The sequence below is a fragment of the Chiloscyllium punctatum genome, chromosome 33 (assembly GCF_047496795.1).
Source record: "Chiloscyllium punctatum isolate Juve2018m chromosome 33, sChiPun1.3, whole genome shotgun sequence".
Lineage (NCBI taxonomy): Eukaryota > Metazoa > Chordata > Chondrichthyes > Orectolobiformes > Hemiscylliidae > Chiloscyllium > Chiloscyllium punctatum.
The window spans coordinates 9797110-9824488 of NC_092771.1; the positions used below are offsets into that span (position 1 = coordinate 9797110).

The 27379-nt window shown below is 42.2% G+C and overlaps 1 protein-coding gene across 1 annotated transcript in view; it reads left to right on the forward strand.

The window, feature by feature from the left end:
• Window positions 1-26720, forward strand: part of LOC140458410 (neuronal acetylcholine receptor subunit alpha-3-like) — a 29991-nt gene extending 3271 nt beyond the window's left edge. Inside the window, exons 4-6 of the mRNA XM_072552920.1 lie at window positions 10643-10752; window positions 21687-22695; window positions 26332-26720. Of these exons, the coding sequence (XP_072409021.1) occupies window positions 10643-10752; window positions 21687-22695; window positions 26332-26460 (1248 nt within the window). The 3' untranslated portion in view covers window positions 26461-26720. The remainder of the gene's footprint in view (window positions 1-10642; window positions 10753-21686; window positions 22696-26331) is intronic.
• Window positions 26721-27379: the final 659 nt, after the last annotated feature.

The following is a 27379-nucleotide window of genomic DNA, read 5'->3' on the forward strand; positions in this document are numbered from 1 at the left end:
AAGTTTGTACTTGCAACCAGGTGAAATCGGCAAAGTCATTGTAGCCATGCCCAACCAACGTGAGAGAAAAGCACAGAAGGGAAAGAATATTAGGGACAACGTGGTAGAGGAGATGAGATAGAATCTAATAAAAGTAAAGTATTGAAATAAAAACATAAAATGCTGGAGGAACTCAGCAGGTCGAGCAACATCCGTGGAGAGGGAAACAAAACTTGTGTTTGGAGTCATACAGTGTGGAAACAGACCCTTTGGTCCAACTTGTCCATACCAACCAGCTAGTACCATTTGACTCATATCCCTCTAAACCCTTCCTATTCACATACCCATCCAGATGCCTTTTAAATGTTGTAATTCTACCAGCCTCCACCCCTTCTTCTGGCAGCTTGTTCCATTATGCACAACCTCCTGCATGAAAATGTTACCACTCAGGTCCTTTTCAAATCTTTCCCCTCTCACCCTAAACCTATGCCCTCTATAGTTTCAGAACCCCCCGTCCACATTCCTAGGAAGAAGACCTATCCATATCCCTCGTGATTTTATAAACCTCTATAAGGTTTATAATCTCAACCTCTGACGCTCCAGGGAACAAAGCCCCAGCCTATTCAGCCTCTCCCTATAGCCCAAACTTGATATGCTCTTTTTCACAATGGAGATTGATTGTGACGTATTTGACAGCATCTTCTAAATCCAATTACCTCTACCACTGAGAGATTCATGTGGTCAAGATAGGAACAGGAAGAGGCTATTTGGGTTTGCTCCACCATTCAATCACATCAAAGCTGATCTGACAGTGACTTTAACTGCATCATCTTCAGCAAATTTGACTAATCTACATGATATCAACAGTTAGAGGCACTGGAGTGTACAAGGGCTATGGATTTTGCAACATTCCAAGAATAGGACTGAAGACCTGCACTCCAGAACTTGTTTCTCCCCAAGGCAAGCTGTTCCAGTACAGCTACAATGTTGACATCTTCATGACAATGTGGAAAGTTGTCCTGTACACAAAAGGCAGGACATATCCAAATTGGTCAATTACCACCCCAATTACCGTCTTCTCTCAATCATCACTAAAATGATTGGAAATGTCATCAACAATGTTATCCAAGCAGCACCCACTTGCATAACCTGCTCACTGATGCTCACTTTGGGTTCCATCAGTTCCTAAACCTCATTACAGCCTTGCTTCAAATCTGGACAAAGAGCTAAATTCCAGAGGTCAGGTGCGAGTGACAGCCTTTGACATCAAGGCTGCATCTGACTGAGCATAGCAACAAGGAACCCTTGCAGAACTGGAATCAGTCAATATCAGATGTTGACGTCATGCTTGACACAAAGAAAGATGGTTATGGTTGTTGGAGGTCAGTCATCTAAGCTCCAGGACATCTCTACAAGAGTTCCCTAGGGTACTGTCCCAGCCTAGCCATCTTCAGCTTCTTCATCAATGACCTTCCCTCCAGCATAAGATCAGAGTGCGGATGTTTGACAATGATTGCACAATACTCAGCACCATTCACAACATGTCAGATGCTGAAGCAGTCCATGTCCAAGTGTAGCAAGACCTGGGTAATGTCCAAATTTAAGCTGAGAGGTGGTGAGTAAATTGCACATCTCCAATATCACTGTTCCTAGATCAGTAGAGACACACAGCATGGAAACAGGCCCTTCGGCCCAACTCATCCATGCCGACCAGGTTTTCTGGACTGAACAAGTCCCATTTGCATGCATTTATTCTTGCACCTGTCCAAATGCCTTTTAAATGTTAACTATACCAACCTCTACCACTTCCTCTGGCAGCTCATTCCATACACACCACCCTCTGTGTGAAGAAGTTGCCCAAGTCACACTTTTGAATCTTTCCCTTCTCACCTTAAAAGTACCCCATACACCATCTTCAACATCTGCTCACTCTACCTCTGACACTCAGTAGCAACGGTATGTACCATTTACATGACACAGTGCAGAAAACCACCAAACGGTGGACTGTCGCTGGGTAAAAATCCTGGGATTTCCCTCTCTAAGGGCATTTGTGGTTCAACCTTCAGCACATGGACTGCAGTGGTTCAAGATGGTAGCTCACTACCTTCTCAAGAGGAACTAGGAATGGGCAATAAATGCTGGCTCAACCAGTGGCACATTCCATGAGGGATTAAACAAAAACTTTATTGAGCACTAAAACCTCCAGCCTCCCCTCTGAACTGACTATATTTCCTGATCCACCATGTCTACTGGGTTAATACTCCTGAATTCCCCACCTAACACCACTTAGATAGCACCACCATAACAGCTCACAGAGGTGGATTCACCACAGCATTATCAGGGAAGCAGTGAGTGGAAAAGGAGACCATTCTTCTGATACCAGTACCCATAAACAAATCATTAAAAACAAGATCTACTTACATGTGAAGGATGGGCCTTTTAGGTACATGTAGGAGAAAATTAAGACTCTGTTCCTGGAAATGACTACTTTCAATGAGACAACTACGGTTTCCCATAGGAATCCACAGTAGTGGGAAGTTGTGCGTGGAGTCAGAGGAGATAGGGCAAGCGCTAAATGAATATTTTTCATTAGTATTCACACTAGAAAAAGACAATGTTGGTGAGGAGAATACTGAGGTGCAGGCTACTAGACCAGATGGGATGGAGGTTCACAAGGAGGAGGTGTTAGCAATTCTGGAAAGTGTGAAAATAGCTAAGTTCCTAGGGCTGGATGGGATTTATCCTAGGATTCTCTGGGAAGCCAGGGAGGAGATTGCCAAGCCTTTGGCTTTGATCTTAATGTCATCACTGTCGACAGGAATAGTGCCAGAAGACTGGAGGATAGCAAATGTTGTTCCCTTGTTCAAGAAAGGAGTAGAGACAACCCTGGTAATTATAGACCAGTGAGCCTTACTTTAGGTGTGGATAAAGCATTGGAAAAGGTTGTAAGAGAGAGGATTTATAATAATCTAGAAAGGAATAATTCATTAGGGATAGTCAACATGGTTTTGTGAAGAGTAGGTCGTGCCTCACAAACCTTCTTGAGATCTTTGGGAAGGTGACCAAACAGGTGGATGCGGGTAGGTGGTTGATGTGATGTATATGGGTTTCAGTAAGGCGTTTGATAAGGTTCCCCACGGTAGGCTAATGCACAAAATATGGAGGTATGGGATTGAGGGTGACTTAGTGGTTTGGATCAATAATTGGCTAGCTGAAAAAGACAGAGGGTGGTGGTTGATGGGAAATATTCATCCTGGAGTTCAGTTACTAGTGGTGTACCGCAAGGATTTGTTTTGGGGTCACTTCTGTTTGTCATTTTTATAAATAACCTGGATGAGGGTGTAGAAGGATGGGTTGGTACATATGCGGATGAACTAAGGTCAGATAGTGCAGAAGGATGTTGTAGGTTACAGGGAAATATAGATAAGCTGCAGAGCTGGGCTGAGAGATGGCAAATGGAGTTTAATGCAGAAAAGTGTGTGAGGTGATTCACTTTGGAAAGAGTAACAGGAATAAAGAGTACTGGACTAATGGTAAGATTCCTGGTAGTGTGGATGAGCAGAGAGATCTTGGTGTCCATGTACATAGATCTCTGAAAGTTGCCACCCAGATTCGTAGGTTTGTTAAGAAGGCATACAGTGTGTTAGCTTTTATTGGTAGAGGGATTGCATTTCAGAACCCTGAGGTCATGCTGCAGCTGTACAAAACTCTGGTGCGGCCACACTTGGAATATTGTGTACAGTTCTGGTCACCACATTATAAGAAGGACGTGGAAGCTTTGGAAAGGGTGCAGAGGAGATTTACTAGGATGTTGCCTGGTATGGAGGGAAGGTCTTACAAGGAAAGGCTGAGGGACTTGAAACTGTTTTTGTTAGAGAGAAGAAGGTTGAGAGATGACTTAATTAAGACATATAAGATAATCAGAGGGTTAGATAGGATGGACAGTGAGAGACCTTTTCCTTGTATAGTGATGGTTAGCATGAGGGGGCATAGTTTTAAACTGAGGGTGATAGATAAAGGTCAAATATCAGAGGTAGTTTCTTTACTCAGAGCAGAAGGGGTGTGGAACGCACTGCTTGCAACAGTAGTAGACTCACCAACTATATGGGCATTTAAATGGTCATTGGATAGGCATATGGACGAGAATGGAATAGTGTAGGTTAGATGGGCTTCAGATTGGTTTCACAGGGTGGTGCAACATTGAGGGCTGCAGGGCCTGTACTGCACGGTTATGTTCGATGTTCTATGTAATAAATGCTAAATATAGAACATAGAACAGTACAGCATAGTACAGACGGTTGGCCCTGGATGTTGTGTCGGTCTTTCACTCTACTGTAAGATCACACTACCTTACATACCTTTCATTGTACTAAACTTCATGTGCCTATCCAAAAGTTGCCTAAATGTCACTAATGTATCTGACTCTACTACCACTGCGAGCAGTACATTCCACACACCCACCACTCTCTGTGTAAAGAACCTACTTCTGACATCTCCCCTAAACCTTCCTTGAATTACCTTAAAATTATGTACCCTCGTGATAGACATTTCTGCCCTGGGAAAAAGTCTCTATCTATCCACACCTCTATCAAGTCACCTCTCATCCTTTTTCACTCCACTAAGAAAAGCCTCAGCTCTCTCAAACTTTCTTCATAAGACATGCTCTCCAGTCCAGGCAGCATCCTGGTAAATCTCCTCTGCACCCTCTCTAAAGCTTTCACATCTTTCCTATAGTGAGGTGAGCTGAACTGAACACAATATTCCAAATATGATCTAACCAGGACTCTAGAGTGCTGCAGCAAATCTTGTGGCTCTTAAACTCAATACCCCTGCTAATGAAAACCAACACACCATGCGCCTCCTTCACAACCCAATCAACCTGGCTGGCAACTTTGAGGGATCTATGGACATGGATCCCAAAACCCCTCTGTTCCTCCACACTGCCAAGAATTCTGCCTTCAACCCTGTATTCTGTATTCAAATTTGACCTTCCAAAGTGAATGACTTCACACTTTTCCAGGTTGAGCACCATCTGCCACTTGTCAGCCCAGTTCTGCATCCTGTCAATACCCTGTTGCAGCTCTCCACACTATCCACAACTCCACCAACCTTCATGACATCTAGAGTTGGAGTTAGGTTCCTTCAGACATTTTCTTGCCATTGTGTCATGTATGTTCAGTAGTGTTGAATAGCAGAAATAACTTACAAACTAAAATATACCAAGTATAAAATAAGTACAACATACAACATTTACATTTTTAAAAAGGTATAGTGTGGACTGCATTTTTAGATTGACCAGATTCTCTCTAGTGGCACTGGTTGATCAGTCGAGGGAGCTTCTCAGTCCCTGCACCTATCAACTTCTGCCATTGTATTGTGACCTTCAGAGCAAACCCAAAACCACACTCAGGAGAACAGTGTGGCTTCCAAGATGAAGGAAATGGTCTAAAGTAAGGACAGAGAGAGGAAGGCGAAGCTGGGGAAAGGGATGAGGGAAACAACATCAGAGGGGAAGCAAGGCTAGATGAGAAGCATGGGAACAGTAGGAGGTAAAGTTGGGGAGAGGATGCAATGCTGTCAGGACAATTGGGAGTGGGGGCAGATATTGACAGGGGTGGGAGAGGCCATGACATTCAACCAGAAATGCCAATGTAATTTGCAGAAACAGACCCTAAAAATAAAACAATGTGCAAAAGAAATTATGTTAAATTGGATGCATTAGGGAGCTTTCGGAATCATTGCAAGACCTAACCCAGCAGGAATACAATATTTCTGGGTAGAAAAGAATTTCGGGAAACAAAGCTAAGGCAGCAGCCTCCACAAGAATGTTGTAAATCTGTTCCTGACTCAGGCAGGATTTCATTAATTTCACCTTACACTAGATAAGATAACATTGATTTTCCATCGAACTAGAGGCTGCTCATTTTGTGCACTGTGGTTATATTTACTGGTGATGTTTAAATAATTAATTAACTTACATTTCCAATTCAAAGTGATAATAACATCATTCAAAGCTACTCAACCACAAACAAGCCATTTCATAGCAATTCCAGGTGTCAATAATGCTTCCTTACATAACAAATATACTCTACAACAAACACTGGTGAATCTGTACCTCTGGAACAGTAACGCATTGCTCTGATGAAAGGTTAGAGTTGACACATTTAAATCTTTTTCCACAGATAGTGCTAAACCTGCTGAGAATATCCAGCATTATCCATTTTTATTACAAACTTAGGCAAGACAGGGTCGTATTTTTTCATTTACTGTGAACCATCAGCGATTCACTAAGAAAAGGCTAGTTCCTCACAGTGTAATATTACTGGCAAAGTCATTGCTCAGAGCGCAGTCAGGAAGTTGGGAGTTCAAGACATTTCAGAGGCTTAAATACAAACTCCACTGCAGTACTGGAGTGATGCTCTTCTGTCTGAGTTGGTTGATGAAATTTTAATTTCTAAAATCTGAATCCCTGTCTGTCATCAGCTATAAGCAATCTCATGGCACTATTTCACAACAGCAGGAGTGTTTTCCCCAGGGTCTTGGCTAATATTTAGGTGTCAATCAAAATTTTGTTTTTTAAAAAACGGTATATTATCCAGCCATCATTATATTGCTGCCTGTTGGGGACTGTGAGGTAATATGCTGCTGTGTTTTTCATATTATAATAGTGACTAGACTTCAAAAGTGCATGATATTCCAACAGGAGACCTAATGCATAGGATTATGAAATACGCCAATTGTTAGCTAAATGGTATTGGAGTTTGAGAAAGGGAAGTCTTATTGCAACTGTACAAGGTGCTGGTGAAACCACATCTGGACTAGTGTGCACAGTTTTGGTTCCCTTATTTAAAGAAAGCCATTATTGCATCAGGGGCAGTTTAGAGAAGGGTGATCCCTGGCATGGAGGGATTGTCTTAAGACCAAAGGTTAAACACGGTGGGGGGTGCTACTTACTGAAATTAAGAAGAATGAGATGATCTCATTGGGGCATACAGGACTGTTAAGGGGCTCGACCGGATAGATGCTGAGAGCATGTTTCTCCTCATGGGAGAGTCTAGAACCAGACGGCACAGTCTCAGATAAAGGGGCACAAATTTAAGACCGAGATGAGGAGTAATTTCTTCTCTCATAGAGGTGTGAATCTTTGAAATTCCTTGCCAAAGAGCTGTGTGGTCAGAGACCTTATGTATACTTAAGGCTGAGATAGATAGATCTTGATCAGTTGGGGAATCAAGGGTTAAGGGGAAACGGCAGGAAAGTGGACATGAGAAATGTTGGCTCAGTCGTGATCCTACTGAATGGCTTCCTTTGATTCTAAGATTCTTTGACATTAGTATCAAACTGTGCCTTCTGGTCCGTCACTGTGCTGCATTACAGCCCATATGCTAGGTGCGAGGCTTTGCTTTAGGTGGGTCTGATGCTAAACTTTTCTGTGACAGAATAGACTACTCCCGTTCCTATTTCTTTTGGTCTTATGGACATTGAAAAGCTGGCTATTTTACAGTGTTTAATATCGCCCACATGCATTGACCATGCTTGTGCAACATTTGATTTCCATCTCTATCACATTGAATTAAAGTCAGTTTTACCTAAAGCAACTTTATTACAGACAATTAGTTGTGAAAAATAGAAAGGAAGTGTAGAGATAGTGCTTAAGGAATATACAGACCAGCCTCTGAGTTATGCTGATGTGTAACAGTGGCTTCTGAAGTCATGTGAGAGAAAATCTGCAAATATTTGGGACAGGAGTAAAAACAGAAAATGCTGGAGAAATTCAGCAGGTTCCTCAGAACATTGAATCATAATGGACTCGAAATTTTAACTCTGTTTCTGCCTGCACAGATCCTGCAGGCCTGCTGAGTTTCTCCAGCGCTTGTGTCAGATTTCCAGTATCCGCAGTGTTTTGTTTTCAGCTGAGGACAGAGGTGTCTCCTGTAGATCATTTTTTATATAATGTGAAAATAAGCACTGTTTGAAGAAACACTTTGAAATCTAGCTTGAATTTACCCCAACAGACAAACTGTTACTAAAACAGATTGTTTTATTATCTGGAATATTTTGAGACTTTGCTTCATTGAGAGATGATATTTGCCTCACACAGGAATTGTAATGGCCATATCTTTACCTTGGGGTTCATATTCAAAAAGAAAAAGGAAAGAATGCTTGAAATCTTACCTTAGGTTTGGTATGAAATACAATTCAACTCTAACTGACCCTCACCTTGCACAATGTACCAAACAATTAAACTGACCTGGTCCTGTTAACTTTATAGTAGACTTGGTGAAAAAGGATGGGTTCATCTGAACAACAAAGTTATGCATTGCACAATTTTGCTGTCACAGAAAAACTTAGCATCAAACCCACCCAAAGCAAAACCTTGAACCTAGCATACAGTCTGTAATGCAGCCCAATGACAGGGACCAGAAGGCGCAGTTTGACACTAATGTCAAAGAATCTTAGAATCAAAGGAAACCAGTACATGTCATCTAGAGCCTGATTTTAGCAAACTTACAATAGTCTCTTGTGAAGTGGTGATAATGTCCTTACCTCTAGGCCAGGAGGCTTGGGTTCATGTCTCAGCTGCTTCAGTCATCCATTATAATACATTGATTAAAAATATCTGTAACAGCCTTGTAAGTAACTATAGCAATTTCCAAACAAAAAAGTTTCATCAGGCTAATCCCTGAGATGGGAGAATTTTCCTTTGAGAAAAGATTGAGGAATCTGGGCGTGGTTGCAGTTGGTCAATAGCTGGGGGTACAGTCTCAGAATAAGGGACATGTGGCTTAAGACCGAGATAAGAAGGAATTTCTTTCATCAGATGGTGGCGAATCTTTGGAATTCTCTATCCCAGAGGGCTGTGGAATCTTAGTCATTGAGGATCTCCAAGACAGAAATTAAGTTTTGGAGACCAATAGAATCATGGAGTATGGAGATAATGTGGGAAAGTAGTCTTGTGGTAGATGATCAGTCATGATCTAATTGAATGGTGGAAACAGCTCAATGGGCTGAATGGCCTACTCCTGTTCTGATGTTCTTATTGTCCCATTTAGAACTGCAGGCTTAAAACAGACAGACAAACAGTTACCTGCTAAATATCAGACATTCGACTACTTGTGAAAATAGTCCTGATGAAGGGCTTTTGCCCAAAACGTCGATTTTCCTGCTCCTCGGATACTGCCTGACCTGCTGTGCTTTTCCAGCACCACTCTAAATTAGACTACTTGTGCATAAGACCATGGGTCTACTCATCTATGGTCAAAAATTCTTCGCCTGCTGTGCTTGTAATTCTGTGCAAATGTAAATCAGAGCAAGCCTCAAACCTTACTGATACGTGTTATATAGCTAATATGGATCACTGTCCAATTAGGGCATAACAATGGTCCATGCTGTCTCCATATCCTCACAGACCTATTGGTTTTTGGAAAAATATATTAACCTTTCAGTTCTATTGAACTAATACAATAAAATAATGGGCATTATCATTTAATAGACTGTTCCATACATTAATTTCACCGCTCTGTTTGATCACCTACATTCTCCCCTCTGTAAAGCTGAAGTCACCAAAAACTCTGCTGGTCCCTGTCCTAGCTCACTCCAAGTCCTATTCCCCCATCAACCCTGTGCTCACTGATCTAAGTTGCTTTCTGGTCAAGCCACGTCTTGATTTTATAATTCTTATCTTTGTTTTCAAATCCCTGTTTGGCCCTGCCCCTCTTTATCTCAAGTACAAGAGCAAGCATCATGAACTTATTAGACTTCAGCTGGAGTCCAGATTTGGGCTCCACATTATAGGAAGGATATGAATGTATTGGAGAGAGTGCAGAAGTGGTTTATACAAATGGTTCGAGGGATGAGAAACTTCAGTTATGAGGACAGATTGAAGATCCCCCGCGGCTGCTTCACACACTGCCAGGGACCCGGGCTTGATTCCAGCCTTGGGTGACTGTGTGTGTGGAGTTTGCACATTCTCCCTCTATCTGTGTGGATTGGCCATGCTAAACTGCCCCATAGTGTCCAGGGATGTGCAGGTTAGGTGGATTAGCCATGGGAAATGCAGAGTTATGGGGATAGAACAGGCAGCTCTGTCTAGGTGGGATGTTCTTTGGAGGGTCAGTGTGTACTTGATGGGACTGAATACCCTCTTTCTGCACTATAGAGATTCTGAGCTGGGACTGTTATAGTTGGAGTGAAGGAGGCCAAGAGGAGATCTGATAGAGTTTTCAAAAGGATGAGTGGGCTGGACAGAGTAGATAGGGAGAAACTTATCAGAAAAATTAATGAGAGAGCATATGATACAAGCCTCTGAGCCATCAGCTCTCCCCTAGTTCTAGTTTCTAATGCAATCCCAACCATTATTTAGTTAGGTAACTTAAGGTACATCCACTAAGATTCAAATTCTGGAATTTCCTCCTGACAGCTTTGTCTTGATTTCCTCTTTTAAGAAACTTATCAAAACCTTCCTCTTTGACCATGATAATGTCATCTTGTGTGGCTTATGTCATAATCTGCTTTACAATGTCCCTGTGAAGTGCCTTGTGATATTTAATTATGTTAAAGGTGCGACACAACTATAACTTCTTGTTTTAATACCACACGTCACAATGTAATCTTGTGCTCAATAACTTCATACTGTGCCTTTTGTCCTTTCTGCCGTCTTCAGATATGGAGTGATTATAAGCTAAAGTGGGATCCTGCTGAATATGGAGGTGTCAAGTCTATTCGCATTCCTTCTGAGAAAATCTGGAAACCAGACATTGTCTTGTACAACAAGTAAGTAACAAAGAAGTGAGGTCAAATCAACTAGTTACTGACACAGCTTAACTGTAAGCTTTGACCCCATTCACAACAGGCTATATTATTTCCATGACTAGATCTGAAATGGGTTAATTAGTAAGCCACAGTATTCAATATAGAGCCAAGATAAACAGACAGCAAAGTTTCCAATTAATTTCCCAGATATATTTACAATCAACATGTGCAGAGATGTCATTACATACCTCTGGAGCAGGTGAGACTTAAACCTGGGCCTTCTTGTTCAGAGGTAGGGACACTACCAGTGCACAAGAGCCCTCGTTTGATCCCAGTCTATTTTCCCAATGTCAACCTGTTCAGAGATGCTATGACACACCTCTGCAGCAGGTGAGACTTGAACTCGGGTCTCCTTGCTCACAGGTGGGGACACTACCACTGCACCACAAGATGCTTATTTTGAGCCCAGATCAGGGCTGTATTAGTTGCTCTCAGATGTACTTTTGACAGATGCAATTGCTCTTAGGCAATCGTAGAGAAATATCAGGGCTCTTGCTGTCTAGTGGTCCCCACATTCGAGTGTCAAATTGGCCTGGGCTGGGGTGTAATGTTTCCCATACTTAATCAACCTACTGATCTAAACAAACACATTGGGCTGGGCTATCTTAGGCCTCTCAGTGTCCATGCAACCACGCCCCAACAAAATCCAGCATCACCAGGAGGCAAACTTGCTTTAGCTCAAAACAACTTGATGTGAAATCTGGATCGAGTAAAGTAACTGACAAGGATATTTAGCCTCTCATCTGTCTCACAATTGCCCATGCCAAATAATTCCATGGTGCACCCACACAGCAAGGCATTCGAGAGACCACAGGCTGTTATACAAGCGAGACTTGGAGAGATTTATCATCCTTTGGTAATGTAGAGCTGGGCAGATTCATGGAGTGGAACTGATTACGTAAAATAAACAGAATCAAGTCCACCAAACAGACACAAGATATTGTAGATGCTGGAAATCTGAAATAAAAGCAGAAAGTGCTCAAAAAAAGACTCTGGTAGCATTTTGGGAGAAAGAAACAATGTTAATGATTTGAGTCCAATGTGACCATTCTTTCGAACTAGACAGAGTTGGAAAAACTTAGACTGAATCGAGCCATCTGGTCCAACTAATCGATTCTGTGGTTTGTACTCCACACAAATCTCCTTCAACAGTATGCACTAAATCTCAGTCTTCTGACCATATCTGTGTATTCCCTTTACCCTCATGAATACAACTAGCTTCCTTTGAGAAGACCCAAGTTATTTATCTCCAGCCCATTCTCTGGTAGTGAATTCCACATTCTCACTACTCTGCGTGTGGAACTTCTCTCCTTATTGAATATACTGCTGATGATTGACGGAATTCACGTACAAGTTGTTATTAGAAAACATTTATAATAATCTTGGATCTCCCAGTACAAAGGGCAGAATCAAAATATTGTCAAAAGATGGAAAGTAGAACTAGTTTGAAAGGACAAGGTTAATTCTGCAATTAAAAATAAGGACTTTTTTTTCTGAGCTCCTCGTGTTTTGCTTCTGGCTTACTTTCAGACAAGGTAGTGGTTTGGCAATGATTCTACCAATGCTGCATTGCATTGGGCTGATGGCCATTCTCCTCCTTTTTCTAATCTACCAGCCCATTTTCATTTGGCTGAGATCAATGCAGGGAGAAATGCTGCCAAAGTACGACTGAAGCGATGTGAAATTTACAGGAACACTAATTCACATTAAAATCAATAAATTAATCTGCATGAGCCGTGCACTTAATGAGACAGGGTGCCCATTTCACGAATAGGCAATATAGTTCACCATGCATACTGACAGTTTTGCAGATGTAGAGTAAAAGTGAGTTGCTTTGAAATTGTCAGTTAGTTAGTGAGATTCTTCCTTCTGAGTCTGTGTCATTATGAGTTCAAGCTCACAGAGTGGCAAGTGTATCCGGGCAGGAGAGTGTGGATTTTGGGGACTCAGCACACAATTATTTTTCTGCAAAGCAAGACAAAATTAGAGGGATTCAAAGAAAGGGAATTCATGGAATGCTTACAGGATGGCTTTTTGGAACAGCTTGTCATGGAGCCCACAAGGGAGCAGGCTATTCTGGACCTAGTGCTTTGTAATGAACCAGACTTTATAAAAGATCTTAAAGTAAGGGAACCCTTAGGAAGCAGTGATCATAATATGGTAGAGTTCCTGATGAAGAGCTTTTGCCCGAAATGTCGATTTCGCTGCTCGCTGGATGCTGCCTGAACTGCTGTGCTCTTCCAGCACCACTAATCCAGTATATGGTAGAGTTCAGTCTGGTGTTTGAAAGAGAGAAGGCAAAATCGGATGTAATGGTGTTACAGTTAAATAAAGGTAATTATGAGGGCATGAGAGAGGAACTGACAAAAATAGACTGGAAGCAGAGGCTCGCGGGGAAGACAGTAGAGAAAAAATGGCAGGAGTTTGTGGGTATAATTGAGGGCACTGTACAGAGGTTCATCCCCAAGAAAAGAAAGATTATCCAGGGAGAGATTAGACAGCCATGGCTGACAAAGGAAGTCAGGAAATGTATTAAAGAAAAAGAGAGATCCTATAAAGTGGCCAAGAGCAGTGGGAAATCAGAAGATTGGGAAGGCTACAAAAACAAACAGAGGATAACAAAGAGAGTAATAAGAAAGGAGAGGATCAAATATGAAGGTAGGCTAGCCAGTAATATTAGAAATGATAGTAAAAGTTTCTTTCAATACATAAGAAACAAACGACAGGCAAAAGTAGACATTGGGCCACTTCAAACTGATGCTGGAAGCCTAGTGATGGGAGATAAGGAAATAGCAGGAGAACTTAACAAGTACTTTGCATCAGTTTTCACATTGGAAGACATGAGTAATATCCCAACAATTAAAGGGAGTCAGGGGGCTGAGTTGAGTATGGTTGCCATTACAAAAGAGAGAGTGCTTGAAAAGCTGAAAAGTCTTAAAATTGATAAATCTCCTGGCCCCGATGGGATACATCCTAGAGTTCTGAGAGAGGTGGCTGAGGAAATAGCGGAGGCATTGGTTGAGATATTTCAAGAGTCACTGGAGTCAGGGAAAGTCCCGGATGATTGGAAGATCGCTGTTGTAACCCCCTTGTTCAAGAAAGGATCGAGACAAAAGATGGAAAATTATAGGCCAATTAGCCTAACCTCGGTTGTTGGTAAAATTCTAGAATCCATCATTAAGGATGAGGTTTCTAAATTCTTAGAAGAGCAGAGTCTGATTAGAACAAGTCAACATGGATTTAGTAAGGGGAAGTCATGCCTGACAAACCTATTGGTATTCTTTGAAGAGGTGACAAGTAGGTTAGACCAGGGAAACCCAGTGGATGTGGTCTATCTAGACTTCCTAAAGGCCTTTGATAAGGTGCCACACGGGAGGCTGCTGAGCAAGGTGAGGGCCCATGGTGTTTGAGGTGAGCTACTGGGATGGATTGAGGATTGGCTGTCTGACAGAAGGCAGAGAGTTGGGTAAAAGGTTCTTTGTCAGAATGGCAGCCGGTGACGAGTGGTGTCCCGCAGGGTTCAGTGTTGGGGCCACAGCTGTTCGCATTATATATTAATGATCTGGATGAAGGGACTGGGGGCATTCTAGCGAAGTTTGCAGATGATACGAAGTTAGGTGGACAGGCAGGTAGTACTGAGGAAGTGGGGAGGCTGCAGAAGGATCTAGATAGTTTGGGAGAGTGGTCCAGGAAATGGCTGATGGAATTCAACGTGAACAAATGCGAGGTCTTGAACTTTGGCAAAAAGAATAAAAGCACAGACTACTTTCTAAACGGTGAGAAAATTCGTAAAGCTAAAGTACAAAGGGATCTGGGAGTGCTAGTCGAGGATTCTCTAAAGGTCAACATGCAGGTTGAGTCCATGATTAAGAAAGCGAATGCAATGTTGTCACTTATCTCAAGAGGGTTGGAATATAAAAGCACTGTTGTGCTACTGAGACTTTATAAAGCTCTGGTTAGGCCCCATTTGGAGTACTGTGTCCAGTTTTGGTCCCCACACCTCAGGAAGGACATACTGGCACTGGAACGTGTCCAGCGGAGATTCACACGGATGATCCCTGGAATGGTAGGTCTAACATACGAGGAACGGCTGAGGATCCTGGGATTGTATTCATTGGAGTTTAGAAGATTAAGGGGAGACTTAATAGAGACATACAAGATAATACATGGTTTGGAAAGGGTGGATGCTAGGAAATTGTTTCCATTAGGTGAGGAGACTAGGACCCATGGACACAGCCTTAGAATTAGAGGGGGTCAATTCAGAACAGAAATGCGGAGACATTTCTTCAGACAGAGAGTGGTGGGCCTGTGGAATTCACTGCTGCAGAGTGCAGTGGAGGCCGGGAAGCTAAATGTCTTCAAGACAGAGATTGATAGATTCTTGTTGTCTCGAGGAATTAAGGGCTACGGGGAGAATGCGGGTAAGCGGAGTTGAAATGCCCATCAGCCATGATTAAATGGCGGAGTGGACTCAATGGGCCGAATGGCCTTACTTCCACTCCTATGTCTTATGGTCTTATAGAGGGGACACTTGTTTGGGGGGGGGGGGAAAGGTGGGGAGGGAGTGGTTGTAGGAGTAGAGGTAAAGGTCTAAAAGACACCCAAGGAGGAGGTGGGGCTGATTATGGGGCATCCAAGGAGGCGGGGTGGTGAAAAGTGGGCAATGGAGGTGGAGGGAATTCTGGACACCATGGGATGATTATTTGAATAAAGAAAATGTGCAAGTATATAGTCAAAAAGCAGCGGATTGGCACTAGATGATAATAGATAACTGGTTGACGCAGACTGAAGGGGCTGAATGGCCTCCTTGGTGCCAAAACCTTTCTGCAATTCCATGAAGCTTGATGTTGGAAACAAGTATTCATTCTGAATGCGTTTCAGGGCACCGAAATTCCACTCAAAAGGAACCAATTTTGAAAAAAATATTTTTCCAAAAGTGCTCTTGCACACAACTGAATGATTATTACCCACCACAAATCACTTATGCTTCTCATCTATTAACCATCACCAGTAAATCATCCATGTTCTCCAACTGATTCATTTATGTGCAAAACCCATAAAGCTTAATGGAAATTCATCAAAGATGTCAGAGAGATAGGGAGATTGGCTGGATCAAAATGGAGCTAGATCATAGAGTCATACAGTCAGAGAGATATACAGCATGGAAACAGACCCTTCGGTCCAACTCGTCCATGCCAACCAGATATCCCAACCCAATCTAGTCCCACCTGCCAGCACCCGGCCCATATCCCTCCAAACCCTTCCTAAGAACAATACAGCACAGAACAGGCTCTTTGGCCCTCAATGTTGCGCCGATCTGTGAACTAATCTAAGCCCTCCCCCCACATCATCATCCATGTGCTTATCCAAGGATTGTTTAAATCTCCCTCATGCGGCTAATATAAGAAGAGGCCCAACCTAATTATAAAACCCTTGGAAGGTTCATAAAAATTAGCAGAAACATGCACAGCTGATTAATTCATCCAATGAGTTTGACTAGTATGATGTCTGGGGCTAGTTTCTAACTAAACATGAGGGGGCTCATGAAGCACAATGATAGCCTCCTTAGCTTGAGGCTAGGAAACCTGGATTCAAATCCTACATGCTCCAGCAGATTAGATTACTTAGTGTGGAAACAGGCCCTTCGGCCCAACAAGTCCACACCGACCTGCCAAAGTGCAACCCACCCAGACCCATTCCCCTACATTTACCTCTGCACCTAACACTACGGGCAATTTAGCATGGCCAATTCACCTAACCTGTGTGTAATAACATCTCTGAATAGACTGACTTGGAGAAAATACCCAAGTAGAAACCTTTAAGTTGTTTTAATCAACCTGTTTGGACATGTTATAACACACTTTCACGACAGGTGGGACTTGAACCCAGACTTTTTGGCCCAGAGGCAGGAACATTCGCTGTACCAGAAGGCCCAACAGCAATCAAATTCACTCTCTTAACTATATGGCCATGACTAAAGGCTACTAGGAGCTTTTTAATCTACTCCAACAGATTCTGGAAAATAAATTTTAATTGAACACAATTTGTGTTTAAAATTCCACGATACTCTGCTAATGTTTTGCTGATTTTGGGTAAATTGTACCAAAGAAACTGGTACAGCAATCAACTCTCCATTATCTGGACTGGCACGAGAGTGAACTCTGTCCTTGGGATGCAGCATCACCAGTAAGGCAAGCATTTGCTATCCACCTCCAAATGACCTTGAGCTGAGGAACTCCACAGGAGTCAACCACATTGTTGTGGGTCTGGAGTCACTTGTCGGCCAGTCTGGGTAAGGAAGATAGATTTCCTTCCCTTATGGACATTAATGTAACAGATGAGTTTTAGTGACAACAAATGGGCAGGCAACTTTTAGTTTTCAATTCCAGGATTAATTGGATTTAAATTCCACCAGCTGATTTGTATCCATGAAGCCAGGGCATTAGCCTGAGTCTAGTGTTCTTGGGGCACAGTGATAGTGTCCTGGCCTCTGGGCCAGGAGGGCTGGGTTCAAGTCCCACCAGCTCCAGAAGTGTGTCATACAATCACTGATTAAAAATATCATTAGCCAGCGTCTCTGGTTTATTATTCCATTAACATTACCATTACACCACACTGTCAGAAATGCTGCCTTTCAAATGACATATTGAAGTCTGACTACATTCTTTAAGTGAATAAAAGTAATCCTACAGCAGTCATTCAATGGGCAGTAGTTCATCAAATATCCAGAGTAATGATGATTCCATTACTGTCACAGAATGATTGCTCATTTATACAATAGAATCCCTACAATGTGGAAACAGGCCCTTTGGCCCAACAAGTCCACACTGACTCTCCAAAGAGTATCACACCCAAACTTCTACATTTAGCCCTGACTAATGCATATAACCTACATATCCCTGAACACTATGGGCAATTTACCATGGCTAATTCAACTATCCTGCACATCTTTAAACTGTGGGAGGAAACTGGAGCACCCGGAGGAAACCCACGCAAACACCAGGAGAATGTGCAAACTCCACACAGACAGATGCCCAAAGCTGGAATCTAACCCGCGTCCCTGGCACTGTGAGACAGCAGTGCTAGCCACTGAGCAATCATGCTGCCCCTTCACGTGTGGGATCTTGCTGTGCTCTTCTACAAAATGACAATGATGACACTGGACTGGAAGATGTTTTGGGATGTCCTGACGATGTGAAAAATGTTATAACTTATGCTCCCCCTGTAAAGACAGGCTGAGATGAAAATCTGGTACACAATGGTAAGAGACCACTTAGACTCACGAAGAGATGTGATGGCCTAATGGTATTATCACTAGATGTTTAATCCAGACAACCGGGTAATGTCCTGTGGATCTGGGTTCAAATTTTGCCATGGTGGAATTTGAAATCAACAAACATTTGGAATTAAGAATCGGATGATAATCGTGAATAGATTGTCAGGAAAAACTCATCTGGTTCACTAATGTCCTTTAGGGAAGAAAATTGCTGTCTTTATTTGGTCTGGCCTATATATGATTCCAAATCCAAGCAATGTGGTTGACTCTTAATTGCCCTATGGGGCAATTAGGGATATACAATAAATGCTGACCCAGGCAGCAATCTACAATCCTGTGAATGAATTTTAAAAATATTTATGTAGGACCTCTGCTAGAAAAATTCACAAACTACAACCCCCTAGCCTGACTAGCCCGATATTTTCACTGCTCTATCTATTCATTCATTCATTCGTCTTTTTAAAGATTAAACACTCTCTGCCTCCACCACTCCCTCTAGATATGCATTCCATATTCCAACAATATCATTTCTCCTTACCTTGACATTCATTTTCTCAATGGCACTTTTAACTCCTTGTGACTCACTCTGAACAAAACAAAATTGGTTTGCCCGATTCACTCTACTAGATCTTGGCTTTTCCTCCACCATTTAAGTGTCTACCTAAAAATATTTGCAATTCCGAGACCAGCTCGATGAATCTACACTACATGCTCTCTATGGCATTCTTTGGCAATGGAAGGCCATTTGTAAGCACAATGATCTAATCTCTATCCTGTATAGTTAAGTGTTATCCTTGGCTCATTGCTTGTGATGTGTTCATCATTAGGCCATTCAGCCCATTCAGCTATTCAATGAGATCACAGCTGATTTGATAATGGTCAACCCCACCTTCCTGTGTTTTCCGCATAACCCTCAATTCCCTTGCTGATTAAAAATCTGTCTATTTCAGCCTTGAACATAGCTAACATCCCGCCCTCTCTAGCCTTCGGTGGTAAAGAATTTCACAGGTTCACGATCTTCTGAGAAAATAATATCGCCCTCAGCAACCTGGTGAATCTTCTGTGGACTGCTTCCAATGTCAATGTATCTTTCTTCAGATAAGAGGCCCAAATCTGTGCAGAGGATTCTAGGTGCAGTCTAACTCATACATTGTACAGTTTTAGCAAGACTTACCTCTTTCTATATTCCATTTCCTTTGAAGTAAAGGCCAACATTGCATTTGCCTCCCCTATTATCTGTTGCACTTTTAGCTTAACATTTTGTGATTTGCACACAAGGACTCCCAAATCACTCCATGTTGAGATTTTCACAATCCTTCTCTATTCAAACCAAAGTTCAGCTCTGCTATTTGTCTTCCTAAAGTTCATAATCTCCCGTTTTCCCATATTATATTCTGTCAGGTTATTGTCAATTCACAACCTTTCGACATCCCTTGGTTACCTCTGTCTCATCCTCACCACTTGCCTTCCCATATATCTTTGTACCATTCACAAACTTGGCTACAGTATGCTCACACATTTATTTTCTAAGTCGGTACTACACAGTGAAATAACTGTGGCCCCAGCAGTGATCCCTGTGGCACACAAACAAGGAACTGTGTGGATGCTGGAGATCTGAAACAAGCAACAGAAATTACTGGAGAAACAAACTGCAGAAATTACTCAGCTGCTCCAGCAGCATTGTGTTGAACGTTTCAAGTCCCGGGACCCTTCTTCATTGTTCTAATTCTAGAACTGCACCCACAGTCTAACACACAATTACTAAGGTCAGTGAACAAGCCAACACAACCTGCTATCGATCAATAACCTATTAAACACTACAGGGATTCCGGAGGTCATGCAAGGTACATACTTAAATGTAAATCTGGCCTTGCTTCATTTGTCCAAATTTATCATTACCACTATATACTTTAAGCCTTTTAAATTTCATCCTTTCATCGTGAAATCTCTATTTAGCTGTGCTACCCATAAAAGCAAAAGGCAGGACCCAAGAATACCTCATCCAAAGCACTGATGATATTGCAGCCCTTCCCTCTATTGCAAGTGTTATTCTGATTTAAGATTGAGGCTTCAGCCAAAACATACTAGCTCAAGTGTCTATCAACTGAGTCGCACTACCGTAGGTAAATGATTCTAAGTCATCCTTGAAAGATGTTACTAAACTGTCAAATGGTCAATGTTTTGTGGATAAGTTGTTACAGGGCATGTTTGGAGTGAGTTCACCATCTTTCTGGAAGAATAGCACCACCTTGAGATGAATGTGCACATTACACTCTCAATGGTACAGCCTGGAGAGTGTTACCAAACAAAGAGACCTTGGAGTACAGGTTCATAGCTCCTTGAGGTGGTGTCCCAGATAGGATGGTGAAGGTATTTGGTATGCTTGCCTTTATTGGTCAGTGCATTGAGTTTAGGAGGTGGGAGGTCATGTTGCAGCGGTACAGGACATTGGTTAGGCCATTTTTGGAATACTGCGCTAAATTCTGGTCTCTGCTATAGGATGTTGTGAAACTTGAAAGGGTTCAGAAAAGATTTACAAGGATGTTGCCAGGGTTGGGCGGTGGTTGAGCTATAGGGAGAAGCTGAATATGCTGGGGCTATTTTCCCTGGAGCATCAGAGGCTGAGGGGTGACCTTATAGAGGTTTACAAAATAATGAGGGGCATGGATAGGATAAATAGACAAGGTACTTCCCTGGAATGGAGGAGTCCAAAACTAGAGGGTGAGAGGTGAAAGATATAAAAGGGACCTAAGGGGCAACGTTTTCACGCAGAGGGTGGTGCGTGTATGGAATGAGCTGCCAGAGAAAGTGGTGGAGGCTGGTACAATTGCAACATTTAAAAGACATCTGGCTGGGTATATGAATATGACGGGTTTAGAGGGATATGGGCCAAGTGGTGGTAAATGGGATGGAATCAGTTTAGGATATCTGGTCAGCATGAACGAGTTTGGCCTAAGGGTCTGTTTCCATGCTGTATAGCTCTATGACTCTATGTGAGTCACAGACTGTTTAAACCCATCTGTGGCCCACCATGGCTACTTATAGCCATGTCATTTGGCAATGCAGTAGGCCATTCAGCCCATCATTCTTATGTAGTCTAACTGAAAAGGACTCGCTCCTCAGTCCCCATTTGAGATAATCTCTTCAAATTAAGAACGTGAGACTTCTAAATGAAAAACAGATATGGTGGTGTAGTGGTAATAACCACAAGGCAACAAAACCACAGGCTAATACTCCAGTGATATGCGTTCAAACCCTACATGTTATTTGGTGGAATTGAAATGCAACTAACAAAACCTTGAATATAAAACCAATTCAAATGATGATAACTATCATTTTTACAAAAAAGAACAATTCACAAATTCCCTTTTTCAGAAAAAGAAATCTGCTATCCTTATTCGGTCTGGTATGTGACTCCAGACCCACAGCAATGTGATCAGACTCCCAACTGCCCTCTGAAATAGCTGAGTGACACACTCAATACAAAGACAATAAATGGCCAAATCCCATTAAAGGATAAAATGTCAAAATTCAGTATGGGGGGTTAGAAATCATTGATAATTGAAGTAGAGACTGATATTTTTCTCTCTCTCTCTCTCTCTAACGTTTGTGACCACAGTGCGGTTGCTGATTTCCAAGTGGATGAAAAGACCAAAGTCTTGGTGAAGTTTGATGGCACTGTGACCTGGATACCACCGGCCATATTCAAGAGTTCCTGCAGGATGGATGTGACTTACTTCCCCTTCGACTACCAGAACTGCAGCATGAAGTTCGGCTCCTGGACCCATGACCAGGCCAAAATCGACTTGGCTCTGATTGGCAATGAGATCAACAGGAAGGACTTCTGGGGAAGTGGTGAATGGGAGATCATTGCTGCACCAGGGTTCAAACACGCCATCAAGTACAATTGCTGTGAAGAGATCTATCCAGACATAACCTATTCCATTTACATAAGACGAATGCCACTCTTCTACACCGTCAACATTATCATCCCTTGCCTCATGATCTCTTTTCTGACCATTTTGGTTTTCTACCTGCCCTCTGACTGTGGGGAGAAGGTGACTCTGAGTATTTCAGTGCTGCTGTCCCTTACTGTTTTTCTTCTGGTCATCACAGAGAGCATACCATCTACCTCTCTGGTGATCCCTCTAATCGGGGAATATCTGCTCTTCACCATGATCTTTGTGATTCTATCCATTGTTATAACTGTCTTTGTGCTCAACATCCATTACAGAACCCCCACGACCCATACCATGCCAGTCTGGGTGAAAACCATATTCTTAAAGCTGCTGCCACGAATTATGTTCATGAAGAGACCGATGGCTGGTTCAGAGGTTCGGAAGAAGCCCAAGCTCCTTAGCAGCCCTGCTGAGCTCACCAGTGTTAACGGCGGCTCCAAATCCAAATGTCCAGTGGATGGATTCTGCTACCAGGACCCTCGTTACACTCACTGCAGGTTCTGCAAGATGAAGAATTGGGACATAGGCATCAGCTCAACACAAAGCTCCAGCACAGAGTCCCTAGATGGTCTGCTCGCAATCTCCTCTCTACCTCCGGAGGTTCAAGAAGCACTTGCGAGCATCACCTACATTGCAGAAAACATGAAGCTGCAGAATGAGTCTAAAGAGGTGAGGAACTGTAGGTGCATTCATTTTGTTTTGATACCAAGACAAACAAAGGGGTTTCTTCAAATGAAGCAGACTTGGAGGGTCAGACATACGGAACTGGGCCGAGCAGACAGAACGCCATCCCCATTTTCAGGCCACACATCCAGTGTCCATACGTCTTCTAGAATTTCTTATGTTCACATTTGAATGTAGAAGTAGCACTTTGTAATTACAAAGCAAAGTACTGTGGACGCTGGAAATCTGAGATAAAATGCTGGAAACACTCCAGAGGTCAGGCAGCATCTCTGGCAACTTAAAGAGTTGGAATTTCATTTATCAGAACAGGGAAAATTCAGGTTGGAAGCAAGAATTGAGGCAACATGTGGGGAGAAGAAATAAAGATAACAGGAGGTGTGTAATAGGGTGGGCAAAAGGAGAGATTAAACTCCAATTATGTCCCACGTCCAATAATGATTTACAGGTTTCTGTTCAAGATGCTAGACAGCAATTTTCCTTGTCAGTGTGGTCATTTTCCATTAGACGTACAAAGTTAACTAGGTATGTGCAGTTGCAATTTTAAATATTGTTATAGTTATATCAAGGCAATGAGGACTTTGGATCATAAAAGTAGGGATATTGTCAACCAAATACGTGGTGCTAAATGATACTGAAAGTACATCTCTGTGGAAATTTGAGCGATGTGCAGTATAAATAGAAGCTGAGCTCATTATCAAACTCATGAGTCTCTTTGGGAGCTTAGAACTCCTGGGGGTCCTAATCAAATGTTATTACCAAACTACAGCATCGTTAACAGACACATTACTTTAACATCAATGGATAGAATTAAACAGGACAAATTGAGATCAGCAGGCAGCCTCAGCAGAGCTTTGCTTACAGCAAATATGCTCCTCCAACATAAAAGGGAGACTCCTTTAGCTTATGAAGTTCATCAAATGTCAGACCAGGAATCCCCTATTCCTTAAACCTGCTGCCACTATTCATCTCATGGGCCAGATCCTTGAGAAGTTACTTTCTGGTTTGTTGCTTCTCTCATCATGTAGTCAAATTTAGGAATGATGGAAGTAAAGGTTTCTTCAAAGACTGATCAACTCATGAAAAACTTCTGCTTTCATGTCTACTGAGTGATCTAAATGTTCTCCCTTTATCTTTGGACATTTATCTGAAACTACGCCATCCACCAATCCACTCATTTTAATTATTTGCAGCAGGAGGGAGAAGTGTACTTTTTAAAAAAAACGGAGAGCAAGAGAAGAAACGTGAGGGGGAGGCAAGTGAGACAGCAGAGAGAAAGGACAGAGATGTAACTACAAGAGAGACAAAAATTACAGGTGCATTTCCATTTAAACAGATGCAGAATTTTTCACTCTGCATTTAGTGCCAGATAAAGTTGTGCACGACTGATATTTCATTTTATAACTTATCTGGAAGACGGGTTAGTAACTGGTTTCAGAAGGAAAATGAATAAGGAACTGGAAGGAAATAAACTTGCAGGGTCACAAGAGGAGAAAATGAGGCAATGGGACTGGCTTGCACAACAGAGAGCCAGCCATAAACTTAATGGGCCAAATGGTCTCCTTCTGTGTTATAACAGTGATTATGAGTGTTTCATCAGATAGTTGCAGGATTGCTTTCCTCCTAACTTCCCCAAATAACAAGATCCACCTATTCCAGTGGCACAGGTTGACATCTGGTGGCAAAGGCTGGTACTGCACCTCCAGTCAGAGCCTCTTTTTTTTAAGATCAATGCTGGACTGGGCTTTCAGTGGGATTTTAAAAGAACAGTTTGATTAATGTTTACTGAAATTCTTTAATGAATAGGCATCCTTCAATTGTCCTGTTTCACACTGCATGCTGTGACATGGCACTGATCCACACAGACCAGAATATACCAGGTTTAATTCCTGATTTGTGCTCAGACAAATTCGCAGGATGGTGCACTTGCCGCGTTGGTGATACTGCTCCAGTGCCTTGCGGTGTCTGCTGCCAGCCATGGCACCAACACAAAACACTGCAGCTGGACACAGAACAGCCAGAGACAATCATTCATGCTTTCTGTTGCTAAATTACAGTGTTGGGTAGTGCAAAACAAACAGAATGGAGAAACTCAGCAGCTCAGGCAGCAACTGTGGAGTGAGAAAGTGTTAAGGTCTCAAGTCCAATATGACTCTTCTTCAAAACTCCATAGTATCACAGATTCACAGCACATGAAAACAGATCCTTCAGTCCAACTAGTTCATACTGACCACGTACCCAAACTAAACTAGTCCCACTTGCCTGCATTTGGCCTGTATCCCTCCAAACTTTCCCTGTCTTTTAAACAACGTAACTGTACCTGCATCCATCACTTCCTCTGGCAGTTCATTTCACACACCATCTACTCTGTAAAAAAGTCATCCCACATGCCCTTTTTAAAACTTTCTCTGCTAATCTTAAAAATATGACCCATAGTTTTGAAATCCCCTCCCCTAGAAAAAAAGACCCTTACTTTGTTCCCCTTATCTATGCCCCTCATGATTTTATAAACCTCTATAAGATCAACCCTCAACCTCCTATATTCCAGTAAAAAGAGTCCCACCCTATCCAGCCTTTCCCCATAACTCAAACCCTCCAGTCCTGGTAACATCTGTATAAATCTTTTCCTCTCCAATTTAATAATATGGTCCATATGGCAGAGCGACAAAAACTTGCCTCACCAACATCCTGTACAACCTCAACATGACATCTCAACTCCTGTACTCAAAATACTGAGCAATGAAGGCAAGCATACTAAATGCCTTCTCAACCATCCTGTCCAACTTCAGTTCAGATCTGCAATGTTAACTCTGGATCGCTGTTGCAAAAGCTGCTGAGTTTCTCCAGCATTATGCGTGATTCAGATTTCCAGTATCTGAAGTATTTTGCTTTTAGTGTTTGAATATCACCCAGGAACAGAATATGATTGTGTGCATTACACAGTTGAATAACCAAAACTGAGCAAGGTGGCACCAAGAATCTTGGGCAATGTATCAAGGATCATCTAGTAGAACCCACTATCTTGAGGAAGAGCAAATGGGGCAATGTAGAGAAAGCTTTACTCTCTAGCTAACTCCATGCTATACCTGCAATAGCAGCGATTGATGTGGAGAGTGGTAGACAGAGCTTTATTCTATATCAAATCAGTGCTTTACCTAGCCAGGTACTATTTTAAGAGGTTATAGAGTCATAGAGATGTACAGCATGAAAACAGACCCTTCGGTCCAACCTGTCCATGCCGACCAGATATCCCAACCCAATCTAGTCCCACCTGCCAGCACCTGGCCCATATCCCTCCAAACCCTTCCTATTCATATACCCATCCAAATGCCTCTTAAATGTTGCAATTGAAGTCCCATGTTGAATTCGAATCATTAACTGTTTCTCAATTTACAGATGCTGCTTAAACTGCTCAGTTTCTTTTGTACTTTGTTTTTATTTCAGATCTCCAGAAGTATTTTGCTTTGTTTAAAGAGTTGCCTTGGTATATAGCTGAGCATACAATATACCCTGGAAGTGTTCAATAGGGTCTGTGGAGAATGAACTTTGTAAATCATTTCTGTGCTGTCTCTTCCCTTACATTAAATCAATTATAGTCTAATAATTTGATTTTCCTCGTTACAGGTACAAGATGATTGGAAGTATGTTGCCATGGTAATTGACCGGATCTTCCTCTGGATCTTTATCCTGATTGGCATCCTGGGAACAACCACCTCTTTCCTCCAACCCCTGATGAATGTAGCAGAGTTGTGAATGTCAGGGATGGGTACATTGCTGTAAACACAGAGCATCCCTTGAGTACTGTGTGAAAGAACCTGTCAGAACCTTAACAGTGTTGTGCATGGAGAGAGAGCTGACTTATACAACACACCTAGAAAGAAAATACAGCCACTGGAGAACACCTTTTTCCATACCTTAGAGATACTTGCTGCGTGTACTTGCATGCTTTTTTAAAAATTAGTATTAGAAAAATTCACTCAGAGCTTATGTGTAATAAATATGCTGTCAAATCAGACCAACCAGAATCCTGGAACTAATTTTTACAACTGCAATAACCAGCGAGAATGGCTCTCAGAGACTGCAGCATTCATGTTATAAAAAAGGATATTTCTTAAAACTTTCAGATAAAACACACTGGTCTTTCAGCCAAGAGTCAATTGACAATTGTCAAGTGATTAAAAATTCAAGACATAGGTATTAATCACAGCATACCAGCCACTACAAAGCTGAACCACACCAACTAATGACATTTGTAGTTCCAAGTTTGATCCTATGCTCAAACAGGTGACTTCTGTTTATTGAAGGGATGGGAGTGTCACCATCCAGGACAACATTTATTGGCCATCCCTGATTGCTGTGGGTCAGGAGGCAGTCGGCAGCTTCCCAAGGACATTAGTGAACCAGATGGGCTTTTCTGACAATTTACAATGGATTTATGGCCAGTATTTAATTCTTAATTCCAGACTTTTATTGATTCCAGGTCCCCAGAATATTAGCTGGAGTTCTGGAGTCACAGTCCAGTGATAATAACACTAGGCTGTCACCTCCCCTTCTTAAAATCATAGAGCTGTGCAACAATGGAAACAGATCCTTCGCTCCAACTCATCCATGCTGACCAGATATCCTAAATTAATCTAGGTCCAATTTGGCTCATATCCCTCTAAAACCTTCC